This window comes from Guillardia theta, assembly GCF_000315625.1.
Source record: "Guillardia theta CCMP2712 unplaced genomic scaffold GUITHscaffold_30, whole genome shotgun sequence".
NCBI lineage: Eukaryota > Cryptophyceae > Pyrenomonadales > Geminigeraceae > Guillardia > Guillardia theta.
This window is the reverse complement of record NW_005434644.1, coordinates 448300-457840: the sequence shown is the minus strand read 5'-3', so window position 1 is coordinate 457840 and position 9541 is coordinate 448300. Positions and strand designations below refer to the sequence as shown.

At 51.5% G+C, this 9541-nt stretch overlaps 3 protein-coding genes across 3 annotated transcripts in view; 1 reads left to right on the top strand and 2 right to left on the bottom strand.

Moving 5' to 3' along the window:
- GUITHDRAFT_159622 (hypothetical protein) overlaps positions 1 to 1971 on the top strand; it is a gene marked incomplete at its 5' end in the record, with an annotated part of 5843 nt that extends 3872 nt beyond the window's left edge. The window contains 5 exons of the mRNA XM_005833419.1: positions 737 to 793; positions 1119 to 1178; positions 1370 to 1459; positions 1705 to 1791; positions 1836 to 1971. Coding sequence (XP_005833476.1) covers positions 737 to 793; positions 1119 to 1178; positions 1370 to 1459; positions 1705 to 1791; positions 1836 to 1880 — 339 coding nt within the window. The 3' untranslated portion in view covers positions 1881 to 1971. The remainder of the gene's footprint in view (positions 1 to 736; positions 794 to 1118; positions 1179 to 1369; positions 1460 to 1704; positions 1792 to 1835) is intronic.
- A 199-nt stretch (positions 1972 to 2170) lies between these two features.
- On the bottom strand, positions 2171 to 2383 carry GUITHDRAFT_107701 (hypothetical protein; the record flags this gene model as incomplete). The annotated part of the gene is made up of 1 exon (XM_005833418.1): positions 2171 to 2383. The coding sequence occupies one exon, from the start codon at positions 2381 to 2383 to the stop codon at positions 2171 to 2173; it is 213 nt and encodes a 70-aa protein (XP_005833475.1).
- A 2049-nt stretch (positions 2384 to 4432) lies between these two features.
- On the bottom strand, positions 4433 to 7768 carry GUITHDRAFT_152377 (peptide chain release factor 1; the record flags this gene model as incomplete). Its single annotated transcript, XM_005833417.1, has 10 exons — positions 4433 to 4508; positions 4879 to 4997; positions 5049 to 5188; positions 5237 to 5709; positions 5758 to 6129; positions 6180 to 6336; positions 6458 to 7174; positions 7221 to 7536; positions 7625 to 7667; positions 7717 to 7768. 6 exons carry the CDS (start codon positions 7763 to 7765, stop codon positions 6047 to 6049), a joined length of 1365 nt encoding a protein of 454 aa, XP_005833474.1. The 3' UTR covers positions 4433 to 4508; positions 4879 to 4997; positions 5049 to 5188; positions 5237 to 5709; positions 5758 to 6046.
- Positions 7769 to 9541: the final 1773 nt, after the last annotated feature.

The window sequence follows — 9541 nt, the reverse complement described above, 5'->3', positions numbered from 1 at the left end:
ATGGAGCCAGCATCTCCTCAAGTCAAGAGGACATGCCGCTCGTCAGCGAGCTGTCATCAGTCATCGAAGATGCAGCTTCTCTGAACGAGTCGGTGACGAGCGAGCCGATCAAGCTGATCCTAGACAAGGCCGTTGGCAACCTCCACGACACGTTATACTCTCCGGAGAGCTTGGAGTTTATGTCGCTGGCAGACTGCGTGAAGATGCCAGACGAGCAGGGAGTTGGGCGCATCGTTCTCAAGGAGAAGCTGGGGAAGTGGCTCCAGAGCAAGTGCTGGACTCGCGTGCAAGGAGAGAGCAAGAAGGCAAGGAGGGGCAGCGCGTTCTCGCCACGGGCAACGGCAGCTGCTGAGCTTGAGCAGGAGGCGGAGAGCGCCGACATAGAGCGTCGATCTCTTAGCTTCAAGTTCATAGCACTGAGTAAATTCGCAGAGATGCATGTGATGGCGTGCTAGAGGAAGGTGGACAAGAAGGGGGGGTTGCAAGTGAAAACGAGGAAGGCAAGGGGGCGGGAGAGAGAGGGGAATTGTACGAAAGACGACGAGCAGTAGGAGAGAGAGAAAGATCGGGAGTGTGCACGGAGGACAAGAGCAAGCAGGGTCAGGAGAGGAGAGAAGGAGGAGTGGCAGCTGGGATGAGGCAGGGAGGCAGGGAGGCAGGAGGATGAGGGAGGGATGCAGGGAGGATGAGGGAGAGGACGGGGATGAGAGATAAAATGTCACTGACACTCGATCAGTGCACAGTGAAAGGAGGAAGAGAAGTGAGAGACCTCGACGCCTTCGAGCTTGCGCAGGTAGCGAGTGAATCTGTTGAGCCGCTGGTCCACAGAGGCGTCGTCGTTGTCTGCGCCGTCTTCATCTTCACCACTACCACCACCATCGTCATCATCATCTCCTCCTGCTCCTGCTCCTGCTCCTCCTGCTATTACAGCTACTACTACTCTTCCTCCTCCTCTTCTCCCCTCTCTCCCCCCGCCCTCCCCCGCCCCCTCCTCCATCATATTGATCTCGTTCTTTGTTACCTCGATCACTCCTGCCATCATCACCTTCATCAGCAGCTTCTTCACCATCCCCCTCGCCTGCCTCTTGTCTCCCTGCTCCCTTCAGTTGCTCTGTCAGGCGTGCGAGGCGTTGGGAGCGGGGGAGATCTTGTTAAACTGCATCGACAAAGATGGGCAGGTGAGAAGTCTCCTGTTGCTCTGGACTCTCCCCTTCATCTCCTCTTCTTCCTCCTTCATCTCGCTCTCGTTCCACCTCTATATGTCTCCTCCAACACCACCTCCCTCTCCTCCTCCTCCTCCTCCTCCTCCTCCTCCTCCTCCTCCTCCTCCTCCTCCTCCTCCTCCTCCTCCTCATTCGTAATTTTGCAGAACAATGGCTTCGACATCGCGCTTATCAGGCAGATGAAAGCTTCTGTGTCCATACCCGTCATCGCAAGCTCCGGAGCCGGCAAACCACAGGTCCTCTCCTTCACTCTCCTCTCACGCTCCCTCGGTTTCTTCTATCCTCCCCACTCCCACTCCCTCCTTCCTCTTCTCCACCTTGTTTTCCGTCCAATTCTTGTCCTTTTCCTTCCTCTCTGCTCCTTCCTCCGTGTGCCTACTCCACCCCTTCCGCTCTCTCCTGCAGTCCTGCCTCTAAGATACACCCGCCCCCTCCTCATCCGCAACTAGTCGTTCCCTCTAGCATCCTGACATGCAAGCAGCACTTCATCGACGTCTTTCAGGCCACCAACGCCGATGCCGGTCTTGCTGCTGGCATCTTCCACAGGAGAGAGGTCGGCATCGACGAGGTCCTCTCTTCCCCGAGCATGCCGGCTGCTAACGAGCAGGACAGGTCAAGGCTGCTGTCTCCTCGAGCGGGATCCCATGCCGAACATGAAGGAGTGTGGGAGATCGCATTATCATCCTTTGATACAGGAGAACAAATTCTTTTCGAGTTTCTCACTGATCTTATTAAACCATCAAACAGTAGTGGAAGGAAGGACAGAAGGGAGGAAGGGAAAAGAGAGGGGGGAAGGGGGAGGGGGTAGAATTTAGGATATAAGGTGTTAAAGGTCACAGCGAGAAACTCATCATCTCCGTCCTGGATCGAATAAAGGAGCTAGAGGTACAGGTGGCACACGATAGACGTACAATCATAATGGTTTGCATCGGGATCCTGGAATCCCGTTACTCCTCAACGACCTTAGCCCCTCCTTGCTTCGCCCGCTCATCCATGGTGTTGGAGGAGGAAACGGGCTCGAGCTGGGAAGCAGCCGATGTCAGCTCTTCCTCCACGCAGCATCCCTTGACATCGTAGCACAGAGGGCCGATCATCGACGCCTTGATAGTTGATGGAGCAACGCGGGTGCAGATCTCGAGGTCGGCAAGGGCAGCGAACATGGCGGAAGGATGGGAAGGATCCAGAGAACTAAATGAACCTCTTGAACAGTGAAGGATCCAGTTCACGTTAAAGAGAAGCTGCTGCACAGCAACGGATGCCCACGAGAGTAGGCAGGCGGTGTTGCACAGTTGGCAGGAAGAAGGAAGACGAATGTACTTAGATATCCAAGGGAGACGAGGAGGAGGAAGGTGGAGGTGGAAGGAGAAGAAGCAACAGGGAAGAAGGAAGACTCGTGTGTGCTGTCCTTCTTGCTGGGTAGCGAAGGGGGAGAGTAGCAAGGAGGAGATGAGAAGGTGCAAATTGCGCTCTCAACTACGAGAGGAGCGAGGAGGGGTGGGGTAGAGGTCGAAGAGGAGGGTAACTTTCCACGGGGGGGTCCTGATCGGAATTGGGGTAATTGATGAGGGGGAAACAGGGGTACTTTTAGGTCAAAGGGTAGGTGGGAACTTGAAAGTACCCCTTATGGTGGTGTTTACTTCCACCGGTGAGGGTATTTTTAAAAGTTAACCAGAAGACATCGGAAGGGTAGGGGTAGACTCCAATCAGTCAGGGTAGGGGTTGGATAACGTCCAAAAACTGGGTAGTAAATGGGATTTGGAGGGGTGATGTATGGGTGGTTATGGTGTTGAATTGGGGGGTTGCCCTAGAAGGGTGGGGTGGAGGGAGATGGGGGGGTGGTGTGTTTTAAAAAGGAATCTCTTTGGCCTGGGGAGTCATCAAGATAACCCCTCGAGCTGAGGAGGCGAAACCGAAATGTCTGAGGGGGTGGGTAGGGGTGATTGAATGATGGGATCGGGTCCCTAGCATGAAGGGGTGTGTATTGGGAATTGAGGGGTGGTATCGTTAAGTTTGCAGGGTTCGCAACGGAACCTACCCACACCCCACCGGGATTTTAAACTGCAATTGATCAGCCAGGGGTACTTCTCTAGTCCATGTGGTGGGTAGTATGATGAGCAACAGGGGTGGATAGAGTGGGGGTGGGGTGGGGTTTATGTCGCGAGCCGCCGGGAGGAGCCTTCAGTTCGGAGCTGATCGGACTCTCACCCGGCACTGCCGCAGAGAGCGGCGCCCGGGCCGGCGACTGACGGTGCCAACAACGCGGGCCGGGCCGCCGGCGGCCCCTCACGAGTCACGAGTCAAGCTAAGCGGCCCCGGAGGCCAGTGCCGGCCTGCCTGGCCCACGTCCTGCGGCCGGGCGGCCGGCTGACAAACCGTCTCGCCGGAGCGCCGCAGTGCGGCGGCCCGGACTGCGGCCGGCACCGCGCCGGTCAGTGAGGCCGCCGCGGCCCAAGCCGCTGACTCAGTGAGCGGCCGTCGGACGACGGCTGAGCGGCACGGCGGCCCGGCCCGTCACGGTACCCCGGCGACCGTCCGAGCCGACCGTCGGCCGCGCAGAGAACTCAGTTATAATCTCTTTACTCAAAGTTAAGTTAAAAATCAGTATATAATATAATCCATGATGCTGCTGCTACTGGATTATTAAAAATAGGAATGTATATATGCTTGATACATACTTATTGTTGTACAAATCTAAAACATTCGGTATGAAAACTACCAATATAAGATATATAATTATTTGTTTTGTAGCGTGTAGTATTGGAATACGATACATTATATCACTGTTGTATTGATGTGATTAGGGGTAGAAACAAACTTTTGTATCATGGTACATAGTATTGTCTGTACAAAACTATATTATAACAAACAATCTGGTACAATAAAAATGAACACTTATAAAGAAATATTTTTAAAGGGGTCATAAGCGCTGAAGCGACCCAAGAGGTGCAGTGGGTTTCACACCATGGATGGGGTGGGTGCCCTGATGGAGGGGTATATGATACATGGGGTAGGGTCCAATCAGTCCGAAGCACGGGTCCACGAAGTGATGGGTGGTCCGTTTTTCTAATACACCCAGTCATTTGCCTTCAACATCGTTGAATTTAGACGGGTACTTACATCCCCTGAAGAAAGGGAATGGGCATGTGGAACTGGGTGGGTAGCTCTGGGTTCCTAGGTGGGGTGCGTTCTAATTAAGGGGGTAGTAGGGTAAGAGGTGTATTGCCAACATGGCGATGAAGGCGGCGGTAGCGATGGTGATGGCGGCGGCTGGTGCTGAAGCAGCAGGTGATTGTCAATGTTGATAAGAAACTTTGTACACCAGGATCATGAACTCTCAGAGTGACCTAGATGAAGAAGAGTAGGTACTGAAAGTTACAGAGCATGTGGGATCGATCGAGCCCTCGGGCGAAGGGTGGGAAAGGAAGTATCGGAGAAGCGAGTGAGTGAGTGAGGAGGGCAACATTAGGATCAACGGAAACATCTTCTACACGCAAGGAGCTGGATTAAGTTTACTGCAACCCAGCCTTCTTTCGAATATGGTACAAGAAGGAATGGGTGTAAGCGGTGCAGGGATAGGATTTTTTCGTTAGTCTGCTGCGCTCCATGTTTGTTTTTGGCGATATCCCTTGAGGAGTGATTTCGTTGTCAACCTCAGGGTTCTACTCTTCTCCTGTCATGCAGCTCCGTGGAGGAGGAGATCGCAGGTTCCTGATTGCCGGGAACTGGAAGATGAACCCGGAAACCATGGATGAAGCCAAGGCCCTTGCGTCCTCTGTGAGAGCGTACGGATGCTCCCCATCCCTGTGGTTCTCATGGAGTTGATAGGTGGTGGAGAGCGCCAAGTCTGTGAAGAAGGGCGTCGACATCTGCATCTGCTGCCCCCATCCGTTCCTCGCCACCTGCGCACAAATCTGCAAGGATAGCGAGGTTAAGATCGGCGCCCAGGACATCTTCACCGAGGAGAAGTAAGGCATCTCACTTCCGTGGTCGCTGGTGTGCTCAGCCGATGGCAGGGGAGCCTTCACTGGCGGCGTTTCGATCAAGCAGGTTGAGTCCATCGGTTGCAAGTACGTCTTGATCGGACACAGCGAGAGGCGACACGGCAACATCGCCTCAGAGTCCAACGCCATGATCAACAAGAAGGTGAAGATGACCATCGACTCTGGTCTCGTCGCCTGCCTGTGCATCGGAGAGACCAAGGCAGAGTTCGAGGCCAAGAAGAACAAAGAAGTTTGCGCCAAGCAGCTTGCCGAGGGTCTGGCCGGAGTTACCAAGGAGCAGCTTGCCAATGTTGTGCTGGCCTATGAGCCTGTGTGGGCCATCGGAACAGGCTACACTGCAAGCCCTGAGATCGCTCAGGACGTGCACAACTACGTCCGTCAATGGCTTGAGCAGAACTATGACAAGGCGACCGCTGAATCTGTTCGTATCCTTTATGGTGGAAGTGTGACCCCCGACAATGTCGACCAGCTCATGGCATGCCCCGGTGAGTTAGGGTTCAGGGAGTGGGTACGTGGCTGACGGTTTTGTGCAGATATCGACGGAGCTCTCGTTGGCGGAGCTTCTCTTGTGGGCGAGAAGTTTGCTCGTATCATGAATTTCAAGTAATCTGTTTGGTTCCAATACACAAAAGGCACAGCAACACAGGTCACAAGAGCTATCTCTGCAGAGCCGTAAGGAGGTTTCACTTCTTTACCCATACAACTTCTTCGCCGGATATTTATACACCATACCACTGGTCACGTTGCAGTAACCATCGCAACCGTGAGTACTACTTGATCGTTTAACAATGAAGAGCTGGAGAGTTAGTCGGCTCCTGCAGCTTACATAAAGTCATCGATATCAATGTCGTCATCGCCGTAGTCGTCGTCGTCGGAAGGAACGGGGGACTTGTCCTCCATGCCCTCTGCAATACAACATCAATCTCTCTTCCAAGTCATCTCTCTCCTAACTCACCGAATACGTCGTGCTCCAAGAAGTCACAGCGATAGCGCAAGAATCCTCCAATACCTCCAAACCCCTTGGAGAACTGAGATCCTTCTTGGGACTTGTTCGACACAATCTCCAGCTTGCAACCGAACTTGTTATAATTCGTAGACAGCCATTCCACCAACTGGCGAAAAAAAACGATCAGAAAGTAATCAAACCGGCAAGCCCCCAATTGCTCCTTCGCGTTTTTCTCGCATCACTCGGCTACCTCTAATCCATCCTCCCTCGATGCTCCTCCAAATCACCTCTGTCTTGTCCAATATTTCCTTATCGCAACTATTTGCCTCATCCTTGAAGTACTTGTGGTCCTTGGCCTTGATCGGAGTCAAGACAAGGGTCTCCTCTTCTCCGCTCACAGGACTTCTCAGAACGAATCGGATGTGTTCCAAAGATTCCCAAACAATCAAAGTTTCGATCGCGCCGGCCTCGAGACACTTCAGTGTGTCGTCGACTCCAAAGCAAATCTTCCCGGTGTCCTGAGCGATTTCATCGAAATACTTCTTGATGACCTTCTTCTCTTGGAGGAACTTGACGTTGGACAACACCTCCGCAGACAACTCGATTGCCTGGTTGAATCCATTCTCTCCACCGTACGAGACGTCAACAACCATCAAAACCTTCGCTGCAAGACGTTGATCGAACCTCTCCGCCTCTACAAGCACAGTCTTGAACTCTGCTGAACCAGCAACCACCAACCCAGACACATTACACTTGTCGTTGGTGATGAAAAGCTGAGTGGCCATCTCCGCAACCTTAGTGACGTAGTTGTGACGTTTCTCAAGACGGAGACGAGCAAAACGAAGGGCAGACTGACCACCACGCCCGTGCTTCTTGGGAAGCTCAACGGACATCTTGTGCAGAACTTCGCGCGTGTTTCCGCTCAGAGTGCCGAACAATGTTCCATTACCATCCATCACAATGAAGCCGAACTTGTCGTCACACTCGAGCAGCTCTTGAAGCGCCTGGGCCGGCATCACAACACGTGTCATCATCGAAACAGCCTTTCACCTCGACGTGGAACTTGTTGTCGCAGAGATAAAGAGAAGTGTTGATCGGCTTGAAAGGCTCGAAGTCGATGGTGACCTGCTTCTCTTTACCATCCTCCGTGAGCACAGTGCCGCAGTACAGCACGAGCCCGTTGTTCGGAACTCGGTTGTACAATTTCAGGCGCTGTTGGGTGGAGGTGATTGCAGAGAGAACGGACAATCTGTTGACTCGGGACTTGATGTTGGATGCTGTGCCGTACTCATCGCCAAGCATTTTGCTGACACGAGCAATCTGATCCTTGGGAGGAACGATCAAGGAGATCATAGAAGTTCCGTTTCTGCCCGAAGACTGTCAGGTTCCCAGTCGATTGCAACAAAGAACAGCAGAACGACAAAGAGATATCAAATCAGGAGCGAGCTCCATACCCGCGGGCAGCATCGAGATTCTTAATCAGCTTCTTGATCTTCCCTGTGACAAAGGATGAGAACCGAACAGAAGGCTCAAGTTAACACTTCACATTGCTCAATGGCGGCATCGCGCGCAGCTTGATCATCAGCATCAGACATCCTGCAGCGCATCATGTCAGATATTGTTCAATTAATTGAACAGGAGTCCAATGTTCCTTTCTGCGTTACTAGTCTTCGTAAATGATCGACTTAGTCCTTGGTCGTGAGAACTAACCCCTTGATCGTAGAAACTAAACAAGCTAAATACATCAGCCAAGCTCTGCCTTCACTCATGCTGGTTTGCATCAACGTGCATGAATCCGAAGCTTTGCCGAAAATTCTGCATGGCACACATCGAATTTTTGGAAATTAGACCATTACATCAAGCTACGTGTATTGCAGTGAGCGAATGGACCAACCGAACGAGCAGGATAATCGGGATGGACTGCATCAGAACTAAGGATCTCTCTACCCTCTTCCTGTAACCCACAGATCCCTTCTGCAGAACCTTGCTACTCTTTCCAGTCAGAATCAAGTCTGGACTGTTTCAAGATGGCATGCTCCTAGTGCAACCCTGAGAATCGATGCCGTAACTTCAGCGTAGACATCCATGCTGTCAGGATCCTCATCGTCTCTATGCCTCACGGAACCTTCAGGCGCTCGATCTCGAATGCTGCAGTTTCGTTCGCAATTCAAGCAAGCCCCATCTAAGAACCTTCGATCGGAAACGGAATAACATAGCTCTACAGGATCTTGATATTAATCGCCATAGATTCAATGGGATGTTTTTCCTGTCAAATGGCGTCGTACTCGAGATACACTCCTGATGGAACTCATTTCACGTAATTACGTGCGCCTACCTAGAAGGCAATACCCCCAACCAGTGTCAGGATCTTTTCCACGTCTCATGCACCATCCCTTCTTGACAAGACTATCATCGCATAGAACAACATCTCTCGGCATCTTTCTCTTGTTTTTGCTGCCATGCCTCTGGTCCTCCTCCTGTCTCGTCACCATTCCCATCGCACACGCGGCAGCCCCTGCAGGCTCCATAACCCACCCTACCCCCTGACAATAAAAAACTGCATACCCTATCCAAAGTACCCCGAATCGCCAGAAAAACTTCAATCCCCTCTCATTTAGAATCTTACGCTGTCTACCCCTTCGCTTCTCGTTCAAGAACCAGGTTCTCGTCATACCCCGCTGCCTCGAAGCCTACCATGTAAAACACTACCCCTATGTTCAAGCAACCACCCCGCATTGCAAAATTCTCGGTGGGTAGTACAAGTACCCCTACCCCTCAATCCTACCCCCTACCCTCCTATATGCGCGTGTTTTTTTTGATGGAGTAGAAACGAGGGTGATGAGATGATGCCCTCAGTCATAATGTAAACCGATATGGGTTTCTGAATTAACTGAAATATTTGGTTCAAAACTATATACATTATAAAAATAAATCCACATAATGTATTGCAAAAAAAAATTAAAAGGAGCTATATATATATAGTGTATGTGCCGCATGCGAACAGTGTACTAATTTTAAAAACTTGTCCTTTTAAAACAAATTGCTATATCGGGAGGGTGACCTATGACCAATGGTGACCCAAAAATTAGAATCTCAAAAAAAACGTCGAAATCGCGGTGTGGTGCAAACCCCGAACGGTAAAACAACAAAGGAGCAACGAGAATATAGAATGTTGTGATTAAAAATAAAAGAACATCCCTGCAAATCCACCTGTACAAATCAATTCTTCCGAAGTCTAAACACCCGTCTGTTTATCTATCAAAGTAGAAGTAGGGGTGGGTACCAGGTTTGTGGCCTTCCCGCCTTCCCGCCTTCATCCGAAGTCTAACTACCCGTTTGTTATCTGTCGAACTTGAGTAGGGGTGGGTACC